The sequence below is a fragment of the Motacilla alba genome, chromosome 8 (genome assembly GCF_015832195.1).
Source record: "Motacilla alba alba isolate MOTALB_02 chromosome 8, Motacilla_alba_V1.0_pri, whole genome shotgun sequence".
Taxonomy (NCBI): Eukaryota; Metazoa; Chordata; class Aves; order Passeriformes; family Motacillidae; genus Motacilla; species Motacilla alba.
Genome location: NC_052023.1, coordinates 26,108,771 through 26,131,306, shown reverse-complemented (window position 1 = coordinate 26,131,306; position 22,536 = coordinate 26,108,771). Strand labels below are relative to the sequence as shown.

The 22,536-nt window shown below is 41.7% G+C and overlaps 1 protein-coding gene across 1 annotated transcript in view; it reads right to left on the bottom strand.

Annotated features, from left to right (window-relative positions):
• The window catches only part of CCDC180 (coiled-coil domain containing 180), a 31,365-nt gene extending 28,923 nt beyond the window's left edge, over nt 1-2,442 (bottom strand). The window contains exons 1-4 of the mRNA XM_038145109.1: nt 2,352-2,442; nt 1,727-1,852; nt 991-1,220; nt 110-192 (exon numbers count right to left, since the gene is read on the bottom strand). Coding sequence (XP_038001037.1) covers nt 110-192; nt 991-1,085 — 178 coding nt within the window. The 5' untranslated portion in view covers nt 1,086-1,220; nt 1,727-1,852; nt 2,352-2,442. The remainder of the gene's footprint in view (nt 1-109; nt 193-990; nt 1,221-1,726; nt 1,853-2,351) is intronic.
• Nucleotides 2,443-22,536: the final 20,094 nt, after the last annotated feature.

Below are 22,536 nucleotides of genomic sequence, written 5' to 3'. Positions count from 1 at the left end.
GCTGGCTTACTTTCAAACCAGCACAACTTTATACCTTTTTCAGCTAAACCTGTTACATCTCCTGTGACTGCAAATTAAAATAGATGACATTAAGGGAAACCAGTTTTACCAACTACATCAGGCAGGCCTCTGACTTTCTCAGCTGAACTTGCATCTACATTTCCCCACGTCTCTGGAAAAGGTGTAGATTGTCTGAAACAGAAAGAGAATAAAGCTTCAATTTGTATTAAAAATGCACCAGAAGAGGGACTAACATAATAGCATAATACACTTCAATTGGCAAAATGTAACAATAAGGTGAACATAAGCATCATTCTAACTTTAAAGAATATAATTCAAAGAATCAAAGTTGCTTTTTCTGAGACAAACTGAAGTCTGGGTAGATCCCAACTTCAAATCTATCATGACAGCATTACAGCAATACATGCTAGATTTAGGATGTGCAAACTACAGAGACTTACAGAATAGCTCTAAAAGGTAAAAAACCTATCAACTCTTAGAGGAAATAGCCTTTATCTGTCCAGGGCTTTTCCCAACAGCTTGGGCACTGTGTCTCTCCTTGGGGTCAGTGAGAATCCCTGTATCATTATTCAGCAGCTGGCTTAGGGTAAAAAGGATGGATGCATTAACTTCATTCTTTGTTCATCACATTATCTTACTGCATCATCATGTAAGCCATTTACTTGGAAATACAGCCTAAAAAATATATGTCAGGCTGGGTGTATATCTAGATTGCTATGAGCAAAGACAATTTCTTTTTAAAAGGAGAGCCATACCATGTGCCTGCCATTGCAAATAGCAGTCTGTTAGCCTGCACTTCAAGCAAGCAGTTCATTACACTAAATTTACATTTGGCAAGGAGACAGACTATTACGAGTTGTTAGTGCTATGACCAAGAATTCAGGAGTTTCTAATTCCCAGTGAAAATCTGTCAATTTCACACCTTTAGTTATGAACATATAATTGGGGTTTTATGCTTCTGTTCCCTACCTGTCTGACTGTGGTGTTTTTGTGAAGTCACTGATGGGTGTTTTCCCAACACATTTCTGCTGATTACTCGGTGATGGCATGGCATCAGCAAACATTTCTGAATGCTTATTTAAAGTGAGCTTTCTACTCTTCTTAGAGGACTTTGTCTTCTTCTTTCCTTCATTCAAAAGGGGGGCTGAGTGCACCTTCAAAGAACCCCAATCTCAACAAGTAGAATTCCTTCAAACCTACTGAATGGATAACAGGGACAAAATAATTAATATAAAATAGTAGGGGAAAGAATGCAGAAGAGAAAGGTAAAATAATAAACCCTACATGCCACACGCATAACCATTTTCATCTAAGGCTATTTTCAAAATGAGAAAAAAAGAGAAGAATCTTTTCCTCAAACAGGAAAAGTGGAGTAACTGGATGGTGTTGCCTTGCTTACAGTTACCAAAAAAAAAAAAGTTAACACCAGAGTGAGAAATGCCTGAATGTGGCTAAGTATGCCTCTAAATGTTTTACTGCTGTGTTATGATTCTGCCTCCAGTTAATATAACCTGATATACAACAAAGAGATGGGAACACATGTAGATGCATTGGAGAGCATATGCTGGAGATAACACATTCATTTTTTACTAAAACAAACCAAAACCAGAAATGTTGAAAATGACCTGGGGTCACTTCCACAGCCAGAAAACTGACTAACACAACAAATTCCTTTGGCTTTTGCCAAATCCTTTGCTTTTTTTACCTTGGCCTTGAAGATCTGTTTACAGCCTTCCTCTCTGCGAACATGTCACTCCTGTCCTGCTGAGAACTCCTGGCTCATCGCAGCTGACTGGCCGGGCCTGCTTCCAGAAGAACTGGCAACTACAAGCTGGGAGCCAAGAGGAGATACAACATTTCACTTGGAAGAGGGCTTTCCTTGTTCCTTGAGTCATAGAATGGTTTGGGCTGGAAGGGACCTTAAAGATCATTTTAGATCATCTTCCAACACAATCCCAAATTGCCCCAAGCACTGTCCAACCTGGCCATGGACACTTCCAGGGATGGGTCACCCACAGCCTCTCTGAGCAACCTGTGCCAGGGCCTCAGCACCCACACACGGAAGATTTCCTTCCCAACATCCCATCTAACCCTGCCCTCGGGCAGTTTGAAGCCATTCCCCCTTGTCCTGCCACTCCAGGCCCTTTTCCAAAGCCCCTCTCCAGCTCTCTTGGATCCCCTTTAAGCACGGCAAGGGGCTCTAAGGTCTCCCGGGAGCCTTCTCTTCTGCACACTGGACACCCGCAGCTCTCCCAGCCTGTCCTAGAGCAGAGGAGCTCCAGCCTTCAAAGCGGCTCCGCGAGACTGATAATTCCACTCCTACCGCTCACCTTCCGGGCCCTGCGGGTGTCGCTCCCGGGGTCGCTCCCGGCTCTCTGCCCGTGCCCCGCGGGCCCTCAGGCGGAACCGCGCCGGCCGTTGTCACACCAACGGGGCGGGGGGGCAGCGGGCCGGCCCGGCCTCACCCACGGCGCCCCCCGGTGGCCGCTGCCGGCAGCACCCGGCCGCCTCTCCTCACCCCGGCCGCCTCTCCTCACCCGACCGCCTCTCCTCACCCCGGCCGCCTCTCCTCACCCGACCGCCTCTCCTCACCCCGGCTGCCTCTCATCGCGGCCGCCTCTCCTCACCCCGGCTGCCTCTCATCGCGGCCGCCTCTCCTCACCCCGGCCGCCTCTCCTCACCCGACCGCCTCTCCTCACCCCGGCTGCCTCTCATCGCGGCCGCCTCTCCTCACCCCGGCCGCCTCTCCTCACCCCGGCCGCCTCTCCTCATCGCGGCTGCGTCCCCTCACCCCGGCCGCCTCTCATCGCGGCCGCCTCTCCTCATCGGGGCCGCCTCTCCTCTCCCCGGCCGCCTCTCCTCACCCCGGCCCGCACCCCCCGGACCAGAGCTCCGAAACCCCCGATCACAGCCCCAGTTTGTGTTCTCTGCACAAAGCAGGCCAGACTTCCCACATCAGCACCTTCCAGCTCAGCACGGGAATGAGAACACACCTGCATTTTCAGGCAACCCCGACAAGGGGGAGTGGGTGATGCATCTGAGTCCATCTTATCAGAAGGCTAATTAATTACTTTATTATACGATATTATTCTATACTACATTACACTATGTTACATTACATCTAAGCTGAATCTGCCAAGCACTCCACTGCACACTCTGCTCAGAATCTCGTGCCTGTCAGCCGGCAGTCCCGGCACACACTCACACTCTTGGCCCTGACAGGCCAAGGAAACAAAACAATCTCCATATTGCATTCTGCTTGGGCACAAACACAGGCACAGCAAGTGACATAAGAATATTCTTGGGAATAATTGTGCCTTGCTTTTCTCTGTGAGGAGAAATGTGGCTACACACCTGCGCTTGGGGAAGGTCTTCCCCATACATGGTCTTTCCATGCCTAAGCTGTTGCAATTCCTGAAGCTAGACTAACTCCTTTTTTTTTTTACCTTGAAGCTAAGAAATACCATTGTTCTGTCTGCAAGTAAAAGAGCAAATTGGAAAAAAAATTTGGAAAAAAATTGGAAATTGTAAAAAAAATTATTTTCTCTGGATTTCAGCCGGTTTCTTTCTTAAACTGCTTGCAGGACAGCCAAGATCACGGCGCTCTGCGGTTTGTCCTGCCACCTGCAGCTGAGCCAGGCTCCAGGGATGCGCCCAGGGTCCCACGGGGAGAGTGCTCTGCTGCTGAGCAAGGGAGCTCTGATGAGAAACATCATCACACGCTGTCCCGTCCCTATATTATAATAGAAACTATTATAATAGAACTTTGTAAGCTTTCTTATTCATGAAAATTTCAGTTGCTGAATTTTTAAGAAAAGAAGTGTACATCTACTTTGTCATATTGCTGAACTCTGTTAGCAAAATGTAATATGTAATTGAAGTTACATCTTCTTATCTGGAATGACTAGTAAAAGTATTTAATTTGGTAATAATGTACCAAACCAATATACTTCTGAAATAAGTATCAACGGAAAGAAAACATTTATTTTTAAAATTACCACACTTTAACTGTTTCCTTAAGTGTTAGCAAAAAGGATTTTTTTTGCATTTTCTTCTTTTCTTTTAGTTTGTGAACAAATTTGAAAAAGAAGACCGTGCCTCAGCAGTTTTTTAATAGCTTTAAGAAGGAGGCTTCACAACCACCCTGGGCAACCCGTGCCAGTGCTCAGTCACCCTCACAATAACCAAGTGTTTCCTGGAGATGAGAGGGAACCTCCTGTATTTCAGTTTGTGAGCACTCTCTGGTGGTGTCACTGGGCCCACTGAAAAGAGCCTGGCTGCATCTGCTTTGCACCCTCCCTTCAGGTATTTATAGACATGAATAAGGTCTCCCTAAGCCTTCTCCAGGCTCAATAGTTCCATCTTCCCTCACGGCAGAGTTGCTCCAGTCCCTCCATCATCAACTTCACAGCCCCTCACTGCATTCTTCTGAGCTGAGGAGCCCCAAACTGGAGGCAGCCCTAGAGGTGCTCACCTGTGCTGAGCAGAGGAGAAGGATCCCCTCCCTTGTTCTGCTGGCTGCACTCTCAGTGCAGCTCAGGATCCCAGAACAGTGCATATTTTGGCTTGTGTTGACCTTGGTGCTCTCCAGGACCTCCAAAGCCTTTCCTGACAAAAGCTTTCCAGCCCAGCTAGGTGCCCCCCAGTATGCTCTGGTGCCTGCCTCGTAGTGTTCCTCTCCAGAAACAGGACTTTGGGCTTCCCCTTCTTGAACTTGGTGATGTTCCTGTCAGCCCATTTCTCAGGCTTGTCAATGGCAAAATTATCCTTCATCACTTCCTTTGAATGTTATCCAATATTCATCACTGATGTTGCGTTGTTCTGAGTAAGAGAACCACACAGGACTGTAGGACAAGAATTTTTGTGGCAGTAACTGCTGTATGCAAGAGTTTCATTTGTCTTTCTCAAGAGATGTATAATGAAGTTGTAATACTCAGCTGGCCAAAGATGCTATTTTCAAGGCCCAAGCCACCCAGAGTGGGTGTGTGGAGGAGGGCCTGGGCCACCCCTAGGGCTGGCTCAAGAGTCTGTAAGTGACATGGGGAGATCAGCACTGAGGGTCAGGCTGGATGCCCTGGTTCATGGGCAGAAGATAAAAACCCAATATGTACAATACTAATTTGGTCAGAGGGAGGTTCAAAGATGATACCTGTTGAAAATATCTTATAATATCTGTTGAAAAAAAAACTTATGAAAAGGGAAGATATTTCACTTCATTTCTTGAATTTCCATCTTATTTAAAGGAAAAAAAAAGTTCAAAGACAAGCAAGTAAGAATCTCATAGAACTGATTAGTATCTGTGTTTCTAATTCAGTTTTTAAACTTGTGTGTTAAGCAACTGAATTAAAACATGTTGCTGTAATTGTGGGTTGAGGCATGTATTATCTACATTAATAGTCTTTATTATTTATGAGATATAGGCAATATTCAAATCTTTGCATAAAACTTCTTGGCTAATGCAATCTAAATACCTAAATATAATTAGTGGAACAGTCTGTTAGCATAATCATTGCCATGGGCTGTAATTAACATAAATTTTAATTTCATGACCTTGTAGAAGAGATTATAATTGTACAAAGCATCATTGTGCTGAGAATGTTTTCCTCTGGAATGTTGTTTCTTGAAGATGATCACCATAATGTTTTGAAATTATTATTATTATAATTGTAGTACTCATCTGCATTCAGAGAATCAGAAAATGGTTTGGGTTAGAAGGGGACCTTGTAAATCACCTGGTTCCAACCTCCCTGCCATAGGCAGCGACACATTTCTCCAGACCAGGTTGCTCCAAGCCCTGTCCAATCTGGCCTCGAACACTTCCAGGGATGGAGCAGCCCTCTCCAGCAAAGCCATCTCCAGGAAACCTGTGCCACGGCCTCACTACCCTCACATGGAAGAATTTCTTCCCATCTAACCCTGCCCTCTGGCAGTGGGAAGACATTCCCTTTGTCCTGACACCCCAGACCCTTGGAAATAGTCATTCACCATCTTTCCCATATGCTCCCTTCAGAAACTGGAAGGCCACCATTAGGTCACCCCAAATGTGCCCTGGCTGCTGTTCTTAGGGACAATTTACCAGGGCTGGGATTCTAATTTGTTAACTCATACATCTTAGATGCTAGTGAATGTTCAAAGGGAACAAATTCTTTGATTTGTACTCAGCACCCTGTATCTGGGCACCAAGAGTTTGTTTAGTGAGAATGAAAGAATTGGTGGAATTGCGGCATCACACACATAAAACTTCTGTCAGGCTTGAGCTCAAGTCTCAAGCATCAACCATCCACTGCCATCTTGGTGAAGATAATTCTACATCCAAATGGATTTTTCAGGCTGTGAACTGCAAACCATGTAGTGGGGGCCCATCCTGCACCACGCAAACCTGCCGTGGCAGTATTGACAGCTGGGCTGAGCAGCACCACTGGCTGCCACGACCTCAGTACAACAGGACTGGCTAATCAAAGGATCAAAGTCCTAATCAGTATTGGCTGTGTGGGAGCTGTGCCAAGGAACACATTCCATGGAGTTGTCACATGAATGTGATGAACCCTTTAGCAGAAGGAGGATCCTCATTCCATGGTTAGCAGAAGGAGGATCCTCATTCCATGGCTGTGCATCTCTTAGCTGGAGAAAGGAATAACCAATTTATTGGCTACTCAGGAAAATATTGCAAATGGAACTGCCACTGTCATGCAAGCATTTCACAGTAAGTGGCTCAGTATCACAGATTGCTGCTCAGAAGTGCCCAGCCTGAGATTAGTTGCTGGCTAGAGAAGGAGGTGTTTGCATGTTAGTAAATACTACCTGCTGTTGTCTCTGTAAACCAAGATCAATGCATCGAGAACAATCTGAAATTCTGGAGAAAACTAAAGCCCTCGCATGATGCAATAACCAAAAATAATTAGGGTAAAATATGTATACTGTAGTCATAGCTTAGCTTTTGTTTCTCAGGTCTCACGACAGCTATCAACAGGTTTTGGCTGTACTTATTCTCTAAGAAAAATGTCTTTAAATGTGTGCCAGCTCTGTTCTTTGCTCCACTGCATCAGCAATGGGGGAGATTATTCCGTTCCTGACAATTCAGCAGAGTATAACTTACAGGAAAAGTAAGTGACCTGCAGCCTGGTTCAGAATAGAACCAGGTTCTATTCCTAATTATTTCACAGAAATTTTGGGGGATTTGATCACGCCTTCTAATACCTGCTCTGTTTAGGTGGCTGTAAGATGGAATTGTTTTTAAAAATCCCTAACAAGACTGCTCCAAGGTAATAATTATTAAAATAAAATTTTATTTTAGTAAAATTATTAAAATAATTCTTCTGCGTGAAGTACTTTTACTTCTCCAAAGGAGCGGTGCTCTCCATGGTGAGTGGAAGACCAGTGATTTTCCCGTCCTTCCATCCCGGGACAGGAGACGCCAGGAGCGGGCAGCAGCCGGTGTGTGCCGGCAGCGACCGCCCGGTGTCCCCCTTGTAGCGCAGAGCGCTCCGAGCGCCTCCAGCCCTGCTGTTCCTCGCGGGAACGCGTTCCCCGGGAGCCCGAGGGATGGACGGCCGCTGGAAGTGTCCCCGAGGCACCACCGGCTGGCAGCTCACACCTGAGGGGGCACTTGGCTGGCAGTTCCCACCTGAGGGGCCAGAACGGCAGGTGAGTCAGCACGGGAGAAGTCTGCAGAGGGAACAGCGAGCTCCAGCTGAAAGGTCTGAGCTGGAAGTTATTCCATGGCAATTCCTCAGCTGCTGGAAACGATAAGAGATGCGGCAGCTGCTCCTCCCTCAGCAGAGGAGTGTCCTGGGGGTTACAGTTTAAGGACCCGGAGCATCATTTCGTGAAGGTGAAAAGCCAAAAAGCACAAGCCCTCTGCAGCGCAGGTTCCCTGCCAGAGCTGCTGCGCACTGCTCACACAGGGCAGAGGAGGCACGGGAGGGTGCAGATGCTCTCTGCTGCTCAGCCCTGCCTCAGAAGTGTCAGCAGACAGCCAGACACTAGGAATGATGATCAGGCTCCCCGGTTTCTCTTCTTTCTTGCATCCTGAACTGTGGTATTGAAATGAAATCATTCTTTGTGACAAACTCCTCCAAGCTTTATTCTCCACTTCAGATTCTTCTGCATGCCGGAAAAGACCTGCTTTCCCCTTGCTTTGTGTTCATCTTCTGCTATGCCTTGGCTTGTAAAAAAAGAGAATTACTGAACTGCTGCTTTGGAGAGGAGAGAGAAATCACCACAGCCAATGTCTTTTAGATTCTGAAAGAAAATTTTGTCATCCAATGAAAAGGCTTACAAAACCCAAAAACGCTTTCCAAAGGGAATTATTCAGGAGGGATATTTACTAAGTACAAGACTTTTTCTAGAGACACTGAATATGTTCACCTTCATTTATCCATTTGCTCGGAAGAGAGACAGTCCCTTTTCCCCCACCCTGGCAATGACCAAAGAAGGAATATTATATCACAATGTCCTGGGCATGATCCCTCCTGCTGCTCTAGGCTGGAACCAGAGCAACTTACTATACTGAATCCAGAAAAAATGTAGTATTTCTTGCTTACCTGTAAAACAGTAACAGAGCATGCCAGCTAGGCCCCTGTAGAAGTAGTGTAAGCTGAGTTATCACTGAAGAATTTCTTATTCCTGTCAAATAGAAGAAATCAGATATAATCCATTGATATCTTCTGAGTAATTTTTTTATCTGAATGTTAAGGTGCTGAAATTATTCTAGGTGATTCCATCCATGTTCAAGCAAAATGACTTGACATTTAGGCATATTTCTGCAACATCTTGCAGGTTAAAAGATAAAACCAGGATAATTTATTTCTGGTTGTCAAGCACAATAATTCAGTGCTGCTATAGCTCACATAGGGAAAAAAATCTGTTCCTCAGTAATTTAATACTTAGAAGTAATAAAAGTAATATTTAGAAGTAATAAAACATCCTGTAGAAAAAAATGAAGTAAATAAAACTGAATAAGTCCGGGAGATCTCTCATGGACAGATGCAACAACATGATCATTTTCACTCCAGTGAGACTGGAATTAGACAGGAAATGTATCATATCAATAATGAAATAATTGTGATGACGTGATCTTTATGAAATGCCTCAGGGTGTGCTAGAGACATTTGCCAATGATTAAGAATAGGTGAATAATAAACCTAAAGAGAAGGTGTATTCCCACATGCGCAGGCCTTTTCCCTGGGAAACAAAACTCATCACCTCAAGTTCCTGGTCTCAGTTTGCAGAGCTCCATGGGCACTCTCAAAGCAGCCTGAGTTGGCACAGGTGGCAGCTTGTCCCTGGGTGGCATCTTGATCGATGCAGAATTGCAGCAGGCAGCCGACCCCTCTGGGCCTCTGGTGCCTGAGCAACTGCAAATGTACAGGAGATGAAGCAGGGAAACAAAAAATGGACTAAATGAATGTCAGGGGTTTCTCACATGTGATTTGATATCTGTTGCTGGATGAGTTGTGCCTGGAGGTAGAAGATACCTTAGCTTGAGACTATGTATTTGTTGAGCAAACAAATCCAGCAAGGAGAAAAGTGATCCTGGGTTCACCCCTTACACTCAGGTGCTTCAAGCTACATCAGTGCATGTTGATGCCTCCTCAGAGCCTTTGAGCAGTGTTGGAATCGTGGATGCTTAGAATTCTAAACTTTCTGTGCTTATAGGCACAGACCCACAAGAGAACACTGCATTTGACCTGAGGCTGTGGAGAAGGTTTCCAAAATTGATTGATAGCACTGGGTTTACAGACGTGTAGTTGGTTAGAAGTTGTTTAATATCACAGGGTGGAAAATTTAAGTGTTTGGGATTTCAGAATATAGAAATAAATATGAAGCAAGATGGAAGTTTTAGGGTGGAGGCAGGTTGTTCTTCTTTACCTTCTTCTTCCTTCTTCTTCTTCATGGGTTTGGGTGATGTTTTGTAATTGGACAGAAAAGTCTGTATTGATGGCTTCCAGGGATCAGATATCGGGTTAAAAGGGAAAATAATCTAGGTGTCCTTTCTTAATTGGATAGTTTAGTCTTAAAAAACCTTGTAACCAGAGATTGTTAGCCATTTTGTGCCTTGCTAATGAAAGGCTGCAGAACTCATGGTTGTGAGACTGTTTCACTGTTAAGAAATGATAAACCCTTGAGTCTGAACATGAACTACTGTCTCAAGTGCCTTCAATCCAGATCCAGAGAAACCCACAGAGCAGTATCTTTCAGAAATCTCCGCATCCAAGAGACATTTTTGCTTCCTGCTTCAAGCCACAAATCAGCTTGTGTTGTGCATCTGAGCTCTGTGCACCAGGAATGTGCAGGATAAGGACAATTCTGCTGCTCAGCAGGCTGCTTGCGGATTTGTTTTCCTAATAATCAGAGCTTGCATTGCTCACAAAATTAGGAAACAATGAATCCTGCTGAAATCAACTCACTGTCTGAGTGCATGCTTTATCCAGAGCTGCTGAATCCCTAATCCTTACACAGAGTCCTTTCCAAACAACCAGACAATCAGATACACTTCAGAAAATATTCTTTACCTTCCCTGTATGTTACAGAGAGCTGAGACAGTGTGTGCATTGGTATTGAAGAGGCCTCCAGCAATTATATAGATAGAACATGAGGCAATTTCCCCCACAGGAAGATTATATTGCCATAGCAACCAAGAAAGGAAGTCGATTTAGCATTGGAGTTCCCATTTTCCTCAATTTCTCTATTAGCATTTGCTTGTGGCAGTTATATTATTTAGAACCAAAGCACTTTAATCAAAGTTATACAATTTCTGGAAGCAGTGGGAGTTTGCTTGCATTGTGGGAAAGTGGCATTTCTCCATTCTAATAAGTAGACTTTAATCATAAAATGCTTTGGGTTGATTTTTAAAGCTCCTCTAGACCAAGCCTCCTGCCATGAGCAGGTATAACTTCCACAGTGGAAGGCAGCAGAGACCAAATTGCTCAACACTGGCCAAACTGATATTGAGCACTTTCAGTGATGGGGCATCCACGACTTGTCTGTAGCACCCATTTGAGTGTCTCACCTGCCTCGTTGTAGACAAGTTTTCCCTTTTAGCCAATCTAAACCTACTCTCAGTTTGAAAAGTTGATGTCACATGAAGAGACTCCTTTGGATTTGGTTGGTTTTTTTCCCAAATACTCCTGCTCCTGAATACTTCACATTTGCCCCTTACATTGGATCCAATCCCTTATTTCAAAGCTCATGACTTAGTGGTGAGCTGAAGGAGCTGCTTTTGGATGCTGGTGCTGGAGAGATTTTTGACTGGGGTCATTGATGCTGCAGAATGTGATTTACATTCAGATAACAGCATCACTATGAAGTGTTCATGTTAGATGATGTGTAACTGCTGAACAGGAGATTCCAGCGTGATGCAGTCACCACAAAACTCTCAGCTGGTTTGAATTGAAGGTGTGGGGTACTCCACAGCTGCCTTTAGTGTCTCACCATGGAACCACTGTCCAAAACCCCTGCCTCTTCCTGTGGGGGTGCAATGCTGTAAAATAAAGATTTTTTAAATTTTCTTTTTTTAAATCAAGAATAGGATTGCAGAGTTGAAAGACAAAGCTTAGCCAAGTTATTTGGTGACCATCTGATTTTGATCAGCTGGTAGAGTAGCGGATCAATTGCAGAAGACAGCCTTCTTTTGACTGTATTCTTCTGATGACCTTCACATTATGTGACAGCATTAAATTAAAGAACCTTCTCATCACTACAAGCCTTAGTGTATCTCCTCCTTAATTCATATTTTTCCAGGGAATGTTCTGCATCAGAAGAATTAAAAAAAAGTAATTGGAGCAGAGGGCTGTACTTTGTGAAAGATATGTTATGACTGAAGAAATGTTTCTATGCCATTCAAAACTGAATGTTCTTATGCATCCAGACAGTATGCTGGCCGTCTATGATGTGAAAGCAATTCCTTTGGACAAGTCACAAACAGATATAAAGAAATGCAAGATTCACTGGGAAATGATGAACTCAGAAGTGGCAGGGACACACTGCAAGTCAGCGCTCAGAGCGGGGGGTTTAATTCATATTTCTACAGGGATTTGTCCATTAGTGTCAGAACATACTAGAATAGAGCCTCACTGCAGATTCCTCCCAGACAGTGCTGGAACTTTATTGTCATGAGTTGCAGTGACACTCCCACTTCCAAATTGTTCGTGGCTCTGGAGTAACTTAATCCTTCATGCAAAAACACTGTTGCATAAGAAGATAAACTTTAACTGCTGTTTTATGGTTTGAAGAGGTCTTGAAAAGTGACCTTAAATACATATAATCACTGAAATACAAGCAATCCATAATAAAAGCTTTGATAACTGTGTCTTGGTCTTTACATGACACCCACCATATACATCTAAAGTACTTCCAAAGCCAGCAAAATGCAAAAAAATGTACAGTGATAATCTTGCTTAGATTATCATGAGACAAGGAAGACAAAGATGAAACTGCAGTGACCATATGGTACTGCTCATCATGACTGCACTGAATGACCTAATAAATTCTCTCCATCTCTAGGTCACATGAACTCTCACATTTAGAAGTAGATGATACTTCAATGATACTTTTAAACCGCTATGCTTACAGTAATTTGAATTTCCTGTGTTAAGGATAATTCACTTTTTAAATACAATTGAGAGGGGGGAAAAGTTCTCGAAGGAAAAACTGTTAATTTGTATCAAGGAGTCAGCTGAGCTGGGTGTCTGTCTCTCCCCTGAGAGGTCAGCACACACACCCTTTGTCAAAATATTAACATTTTATACCCTGTGGCCCCTTTCCCACTGGTTGGGTACTCAGGAACTTGCACTCTCTTCTGACCACCTGCTCTTCTTCTCCACTTCCCTCTCATCCCCCTTTTCCCTCTGGTCACATCTTCAACCCTGCTTCTCTCCTGATTCCCAAAAATACTTAACAGGTGCAATGAACCCATTAAACAAAACATATAGACAACAACCAGTAGGAAAGAGAATTAACAATTTACCTTTTTTTTTTTTTTAACTCCACAATCTTTTGGGGCTGAACCAAAATGTTATTTCTTTTCTCACACCTGCCTGTGCAGTAGAAACTCTTGCAGTTTCTCCTTCCTCCTTCTCTCCCTTTTCCTCTATTTCCTCTTTTTCTTATACTTCTGCCTTAAAAGCGGGTAACTAGTTAGAAGACAACAAAAGATGATGGGGAACAAAACCCTTACCACTGTCTGCTTGAATTCTCATCCATAATAAATACATATAATATTTTGTACTCAGCAATTACAGAAAGGGCTGTGATTATTCCATCAGGAACCATTGACAAATTAGCATAAAATGGCATTAATGAAGAAACAATTACATCTGAAGGTCTTTTATGATTTGATTTCTACTATTATTGCCCCTTAACAACTCTAATCACTGACAGTGCACAAATATATTCACCTCTCCAGCTCCATTTAGTCCAAAACAAAAGTGAACAACCATCTTATATTACACTTCAATCATTCTAATTGTTATAATTCATTCTTACTTTGTGGCAATAATGCAGGAAACAATTTAACAAAGGGATCCTAACAGCAGCCAAATTGTTCGTGTTTGCATACACACAACAGTTAAGTATGAAGATCTGCAGTTTATTTTTTTCCTGGACCTTGACTGCATATCACTCCAAATACCTTCTCTTTATAAACACAAAATCACAATATATTTTTAACAGGCTCACAAAGCAAAGCTGAATCTGAACACCTTTCATGGTTCCGCTTTGCAACTAATTACAACTAATCTCAAAGTTCCTAATATATTTCAATTTATTTGGAAGTAAAGGCATCTAATTTGCTTGGTCAAAATAGCTGATTTCTAAGCAGGCCATCCCAGAAATTAAAAAACTCTTCATGTCCTTTGCATATGTGCTTTAAATATGAAATCAGTGAGAAAAGCTAGGTTTACAAAAGAATGTAAAACACCTGGGAAAGGCTGAACTGTGATCTGCATGAATCCACAAAACAAAATGACAAAATATTATGTGCAGATAGGAGAATGGGGGAGAAGACTCACATTAATGGGAAAACCAGAATTTCTATGTGTGAAAAAATTCTGTGTGAAGCATTAGAGCCTGTACACTGGTGTTTGATGCACCATCTAAGAAGTAATTTGTAATATAAAATTTTTACAACCAGTCAGGACAGGTTGAACAAAGACACCAGAGATGTGTCAGGGAGCTCCTGTGTGTCTTGAGTTGCAAGATATGTTTGGGGATATTCTATTTCCCATCTGTCAGGGGTGGGGCAGTTATCCTCTGTTCATTGGGAAGTTTTTCTTTATCTCTTCCACAGCCAATCCTCCCTCCAGGAGATCTCTGCTGTTCATGGGCCATTAATTATTAATTCTCTTCTGTTCATGGCCACTGAGTGTCCCTGCATGGCTGATAACATTCCATCATCCCATGGGGAGATGCTCTGCCCAGGGCAGGAGCCAAGCATTCCTACCTGGATCCAATCTGACCCTGGAACAGCACAGCAGCCTTTGCCCCCTGCATTCCCAGAGGAGCAGCTTTCTCCTCCCTGCATTCCCAGAGGAACACCAGGCCCATCTCCAGCAGCCCTGGAGCTTCAGAGGAAAACTCCAGCCTTGTGCAGGATCCCTGCTCCAGCAGAACCACAGCTGGCACTGCAGGAGGGCTGCAGCCACCATGGAGTGGGACTGTGCCACCACCCTGACCCACAGGGGGTCAGGGCATGTTCTGACTCTGGCAGTGGGATATTTTTGTTTGTACTGTTGCATTTGTATTTTTAATTTTCCTAGTACAGAACTCCTATTCCCATATTTTTGCCTGAGAGCCCCTTAATTTCAAAAATTATAATAATTCAGGGGGGGGGGGGGGGGGGGGTGGGTGGGTTACATTTTCCATTTCAGGGGAGGCTCCTGCCTTCCTTTGCAGACACCTGGCTTTTCAAACCAAGGCACTGTGCTTTTGCTGTACAGTCACCCTAACTCCAGCACCCAGCTGCTGTTTAGACTCAAGAGGTGCTGGCCAAGAAACCCTTCAATTTTTACAATACACTTGCACAAGAGGGGTGGATAAAAACCCTGATTTTTGTACAATTCAGTAAGGTCTCAGCTCCCACAACAAACTCCTCCAGGGCACCAGCTGCCAAACCACAACACAGCAATTCCAAAGGGCTGGAATTGTGGCACATAATCCACAACACACTTCCCATGCCCCTGACACTGCTCAGCAGGGAGTATGGACAGAATGGGAGCCCTGCTGTGCCCAGACATAGCAAGGAGGAGAGAAATAGTCAGAAAAAGGAGAGAGAACAGAGATGATCACCAGTCCTTAGATCCCACTCCATCCCACTGTGTGGATGGTTCTGGAGCTGAGGTTGTGAAAGAACAAAGGAAGTTTTTTTTTTGCCCCAGTAGGCTCTTTCCCTTTTTTCAAATAAATTTGCAGGACTCCTCTGTTGGAATCTGAAATGCAAGGAATTCTCAGAACTTTAGGCCTCTAAGCCAAAGCTTTAGAACTAAACACAGGATTTGATCCGAGACCTTGGAAAAGCCTTCCACAGTTAGGTGCTAGAAGTGAGAATGTGGATTTATAGTTTAAAACAGAGACATATTAAGTAAAGTTTAGAGTTTTAGCGTTTAAGATACAGAAAAAATAAAAGCAGTTACAGAGGTAAACAAGGAGTTCAGAATGCAGTACTGTAGGCTTGTGTGTCATAACATGATTGGCTAAGAAAGCTTACACTGTAGCATGGGTCCATAAGACGAAATATTTAAGGATTGGGTCAAAAACATAAATGTCCTTGTTCGGTCAAAATGTCCTTTGTTGGTCAGTAACTCCTTAATAGGTCTTTTAAGTAAGGGTCTTGGGACCTTCTGAACCATGCTGTAACGATGGGAGCCTAATTCACCCTTCCTGCCTACATAGAAAATAAGAAAATAGACCACATCATTAAAAACAATTCAGAGGTCCTGTCTCTAATTCCCTCCAAAAGTCCGCACAATGAATTATCCCACTCCTCAGTCTCCTTTTTGGACATAAACCTCTGGTGTTGTGAATTAATTTCTGTACACAATGTTTGAGATACAAACATGCCTGGTCCTCCACCAAAGTCCCAGCTGTCTCCAACAGACAGGTTAAGGGTCATATTATCACAAAAGAAATAAAAAATTATTAATTTAACCTGTTCTGCTGGCTAGCTTATCAAATATCCAGTGAAACTATCAGGGAGCAAGGCTAGATATCAGGGAATCAGAAACACAAAACTTGCCCATAAACCTCAGGAATTTTGGGTGAGCTCCCAAAGGATAAAAGAGTAGAAAACTTTCAGATCAAATAACCCTCATGGATCAGGGCTAAAAGTTTAGAGACCATTTGGGCATTAAACACATCTAAAACCCCAGAAAAATTGACTGAATATGCAGCATTTGAATACTTGATGCACTGGCTTTCTAAGAGTCTGAACATACCACGACTGCTAAAAAGAGCTTTAGAAAAAATTTCATGGCGGGAAAAATGTCTAGAAGGGAGTTACATAAATATTTTGCCTGATTTTATTGTCCAGGAATGCATTAATTAGGTAAGAAAAGAAAGAAGCCAGGAAGACAGAATTTTACTGCTGCTGTGAGCAGAAATCTGTGTCTCAGAACTGCGTTGCAAGATACTCACTGGTTCAGTAACAATGGGTTTGATTAACTGAACCCAACCAAATTACAATTAGGGGAGAAAACCACTGTATCACATACAGAATAATAATCTTCTTAAATAAGAATTACTGCTGAAGCTGCTTCAGTTCTTAAATAATCTAATAAATTAAAAGGGGGTTAGTGGCAGTACAGATTTAATTCTAACAAGTGGACAGTTTGTAGGAAAAACTGCTCATTTACTGTAAGAATAGATGAAATAAGTCGCATAGAGTTGTTCCTTTGGATTTTTTTTTTAATTTTAAATGACATTTTTCATTTCAGAAAGTCAGCCTCTGAGAGTTTCAGGGAATAAGTTGATGAAGGAAACAAAGGAGCTTAAAGTTATATAGGATTTTTCATTTCCAGATCTATATTACTTCTTTAATCTCATATCATGTACAAGAGGGAAAACAATACAAAAAAAAGGACTCTGAATCTGAGGAGATGAGTAACTCTTCCTGTAATCTTGTTAGGGGTAAACACCAGGCAGTGATAAAATAAATGGCTGAAGGAAGACGTGCCTTAAAATCAAGAAGAGAAAGAGAATTTGTAAATTGCTTCAGTCAAGATAAGCTAGTCTTTGAAAAAAAAGATGTTAAAACAGATGGGGAAAGATTTTGTGGTCATATAAATTAAAACAAATAAAGAAGAAGGGGAGATGATCTGCTATAGTGGCATTTGAAAATGAAGCTACCCTTTAAAAGGGAAGGCTCCAAAATCAATAGCATGCTTTAATTTTCACTGAGGAAGAGGTAATGGGGATGAGACTGTGGTACTGACTTGAACTGGAATAACAGTCAAAGGTCTCAGTGCATTCAATTAAGGGAACAAAATAATCTCCATCCTCAAATTCTGAAATAATTGATATGTGAAATGTGAAAACATGTTCTCATAACAAGGATTTTAAATTTAAAGCATTTCAGGGCAGCTGATAAACCATTATCCTGTCCTGTGTTTACTTATTTTTGTAAAAACTCCTTGATAAGCTTATAACATCAATCCTCATTGTTTTCCAGACCAATTATATAAGAGAAATATGTAGGGGTATTAAGGAGAAGATGTTCATAAAAAGTGATCTAATTGGAAAGATAGGTTTTCATAGGAACATACCAGTGGTATTCTGATCTCTTTCAAAATAATTTCCTTTTTTTCTTGGTCCTAAAAAACACAAACAGAGATGGTAGTGATCGATACACTATCCCCAAAAATATGACGCTACTAATAATGTATACTAATAATGTATACATTCCTGAAAAGTTCTGCGAAAATCATCCTGCACTAAATAACCATTGAGACCAAGATTTAAAAAAACCCCATGAAATCAAATTCTTTACACAGACAGGTATCACAACTGCAAAACAGCAAAACATTCCTTTTGGCTTGTTTCTTTGAATTATTGTATTAGACCAAGCCATTTTATCAGTGTACAGTTTATAGACTTATGTCACCAATTTGTTTTTTAATAAACATTTAATCTCAATTCCCACCAAACACAATGCACTTCTTTAATCAAGCTATTCAGTCTTGAATTCCCCTGCAATCATGGAAATGCCCCACGTTGTCTTGGTTTGCTTCACCAAGGATGAATCATTAGTGAAGAGGAGCACCTGATTTCCAACAGTTGCAATCACTGGGTTGTATTCCTTTCTCTAATAGAAAAATACCTCTGGATCTTACCTACCTTTGCCACTTTATGTCTTTGGTTATAAATGCCTACATTTTGCCACCATAAGACCTTACCCAGGGCTGTGAAAATTCTCTATTAAATCAATCACACTCTTAAGTTATGCTGAAAGTCAAACACAGCCCCATTAAACTGGGGGGGGGGGAATAAGAAGTTATCCACTGAAAAAAGAACCACACAAACCCAAACCAGCACATTGCCTGGCTCAAAACACACGGGGTTCCAATTTCAGAACACACTTCTGTGGGAGTCCTTGGTGCCTTGTTCTCTTCTGCAGGGCTTCAAATTAAAATTAGTAATTAGAATTGGTAAAATTAAAGGTAATAGGCAAAAAATAGCCTGCTTGGTAATAGAATTTTTACAGTTAGCTTATAGCATTTACACACATCTACAGTGATATCCTCCTATTTTTCAATATTTCCTTTTAGAAATGCCACGAGATGCTTAGGTTTTCAAGGAATATTTTAAGGTTTATTTGAAGGAATATAAGAAGGTTTTTAAGGAATATTTGTGTTAGCCTTCAAAATGCAGCACTCACCCATTTTTGAACATTAAATTTATCGTGCATAGAATTTTGCTGCAAGATTTGTTTATTTATGAAGAATAAACCTACAGGTTTCTTGCTGTCAACATAAGTTGTGGTCAGATAGTAGATGTCCTACCCATGCAGAGTGTTTGTTGCCAAAATAGTTTTTGAGGACCAAAATTTTTTGTCTTTGTGATGCATTTTACCTCTCCCCAGAAAGTCAGATTTTATTCTCCTGAGAAAGATGCTAAATAATTTACTTTATTTGTTTGTCCTCATACGGAAGATGCTTACCATGTTTATATGAATAAATAGCTACTCGTTATTTTTCCTCTTGACAGCCTATTTATACAAGTGTGTAACCTACACCACATCCACTGGATCAGAGAGCTGCTGTTGGTCTCAGCAGGACTAAAAGGAAGCTCACAACCCAATCATTTGTCTTTGCCTAATGCTTCAGCCACTGTGCTTTTGGACAACTTGTTTTGCAGAAACGTTCTTCACTTGTCACTGCTGGGATAGTAAACAAAAGAGGTATAAACCTGTCTACTGATTCAAGAGCTGCAGAAGACTGAAATATCTTCATGAATTATTTGGCTTTAAAGGGTTTCAATTTTATATGAATCTATAGCTGACCTAGTAAATAAATAAATATCACAAGTCCCCCTTGAAATAGCAAGAGAAGAATTTGTAAGAAGGTGCCTTTCCAAAAACATTTATTAGCCAAGCTCATACTATCTTGCCTCAAATACAAATTTTTAGACCCTGCATGGAAATAAGTGTATGGAAGTTAAGCAGCTGTGATAATCAGATTAAACACTGTAATTACGTATTTTAAACCTAGAAGTGATGAATATTTTAATTATCTGCCTTTGTCAGGCACAAGGACTTGTCTGAAAAGGTGATAAAAGTTGAACTTCTCAAGGAAGTGATTATAGTAGGAATAAAATCAATCAGTCAATCATGCCTAGGGGCTGACAGAGGCCATTTGATTCATCCCTAAGAGCTGGTTTGCAACCGCAAACAGGATGAAGAGCTGCTGAAGCACCAACATTCTCTCTAGGCAAACACAAATGACACATCATTCCCATTTGAAGAAGCATATTCAAATAAAAATGGCCTACAGTTCACCACATCCATAGCAGAGCAGCAAAAACATTTTTCTTCAAAACTTGCGGAAATATTTCATGGGGTGTTTTTGGAGTGTCAATACAAATATTTTACTGAGTTATAAGAGATCATGGCACGAGCCATGATTTTTTTTTAAATGGAAGCATTTCAATCTTTCATCCTACTTTTATTATGCAGGAAAACAGTGCCTCAGCTCCCTGAGAGTGCAGATTGCTGCACAGCACTGTGCATTTCACAGTGTAGCAGAAAGGAGGGCAGGTTTTTTGTTTCCTGAGTTTTAAATACTTGGTAACCTATGCACCCAACCTCAGCAGAATCTCAGCAAGTGACACTCCCAGTCCTGTATTCTCCATGGCAATAAATTCCATTACATATTTATTCAGCTAATCGACAATTATCTATCTATGGTGGCTTTTTAAAGTTTTTAATAGCATTCAGCTAGTTTTGCTAGTCTTCTATCAGATATTTATTTTGTTTCAATAATAGCTGCAGGATGAGGTTTTAAGCCTTTTTTTTTTTTTTTTTGATGCAGCCTTCAGGATGCTATTCTGTTCTGGAAATAAGACTTTTCAAGGTGAGAGATTGACTTTTCCTCATGTCTATGAGAGGGACTGAATTTTTTCTGTGATGTGCAGCCTACTTGGAGTCTGAATTATGATGTGGCAATATTTAATACACTACTTAAAATGGCCACAACTTCAAAAATATTACAATATCTTCCTGCTACCTTTAGCAGATCCCTCCATTTGAGAAAAGCAGTGCCTAAAACCATGTTTCTACCACATTTTTTGTCTACAGGTAAAATTTCTCAAAGTATGGCTAGGATCAACTTATCCTATGTGGTGCTGTGTTATAGATTTGTGACCAAAACTGTGCTGGTAACACAGTCATGTTTCAATCATTTAGTGTTTGCACAGCATCCAGCCCTGTTCCTCACTCTGCCTCCTGGTGAGTGTGTTGGGGGATGTGAGAGCTTGGGAGGGCACAGAGCCAGGTAAGTGGCCTGAGCTAATTGATATTGTTCATCTGATGCCATGCTCATCAAAAAAGAGGGAAAAGAGGAGGTTTAGGCAGATCTAGCCCTCATTTTCTTGGGAACTGTCAGAGCACTGGTCTACTTCTGAAGGGTTGTGACTGCCAACTTTGGCATCACTTGTTCATTTTGTTTCTCCCTTCTTCCACTTCTCCTTCACTTACCAAACAGTTTGTGTCTTGATCCAGCAGTTTTGTCTGTTTCAAATGGAGCTGCAGAAGTCATTCTGGGCACAAGAACTGTTACAATTCTGTGTGTGTAGCTGTTGATGACACTCTAATATACAAAGTGTGTGTAAAACTGGAGTTTACTGAAATGCAATGTCAAAACTAGTGACTGGTATTGAGAACTGAAAAAGATGTAAAGCACCTTAAAGTTTCATTCTAACTGTAATATTCCAACTCTCTTCCTAGAATTATTCCACATTGGAAGGAGGTGGCCAATGTAACAACCCAATTCACAAGCTCAAAAATTCATTTTATCTGTCAAAAGTCAGGAAATACTGGTTTGTTATTCCATTGTCACATTTGCAGAGCCATCCAAGCTATCTGCACTTCTGGCACATAATTCAGCATATTACAAGCTCCTTATCATTGTTTTCCTTCAGATTTTATTATCCACCATAAATACCAGCTGCTAAGGCATTTTATGTAGCCTGTTGATGAACAGCTTCAACACTGAGACAAATTCAATGGAATATTTTCATGTCTCTTTGGAAGTCATAACCCAGAGCTGTGCAGCTGAGTGAACATGATCATCACACTCAAATATTGGCTGTCACTAGAGTGAGAGGTAACTGAGTGGGGAGAGGAGCTAAAGGTGTGTTTTCAAAGCTTTGCTGCTCAGAGGTGCTGCCAACCACTCACTGCCTGTCCCTCAGGGAGATGAGCTTTCTGTCCAAAAAGTTTCTGCCATGTGAGCTTCCCCCAGCACCAGCTCATGGAATTCTCTGCTCACTTCTCTGTTCACTCAGCACCTTATCATTCCAAGTCCTAGTGGCAGAGAGAAAAAAAGTCTTTTTGATATCATTTGGCCCTAAAGTTATCCCAAATCTACTATTACTGTCTTATCTGTTGAAGTTAAGGAAGGTAGACAATTAAGGAGTTTTCTATAAACAGGGATTGAATAACTTCATGTTGTTATTTAACACCAGAAAATAAAGTTGTCTTTTTAAGACTTGACTGCTTTACTGCAGCTATAATTCGATACAAACTATTAACTACAACATCAATTTCTAGTTTAACCACATGTTACCAGTGGACTGCCTAATTATGGGGAGATTGAGTGGCTGGCAAAGCAAATTTTGTGGAGAAGAAGCTGCCACTAGTAGAAGCTTTATGCTATTTTGTGTTCCTACTTGACGCAGGAGTTCTGAGATTTGAGATAATATTAGCTATGTCAGTGCTTAGTGGTTTTTCCCTTCCTTTTTTATGTGTGAGTAGAAAGAGATTTTGTTGTAAGCATGTATTAAAAAGGAAATGTAAATTAATAAAAC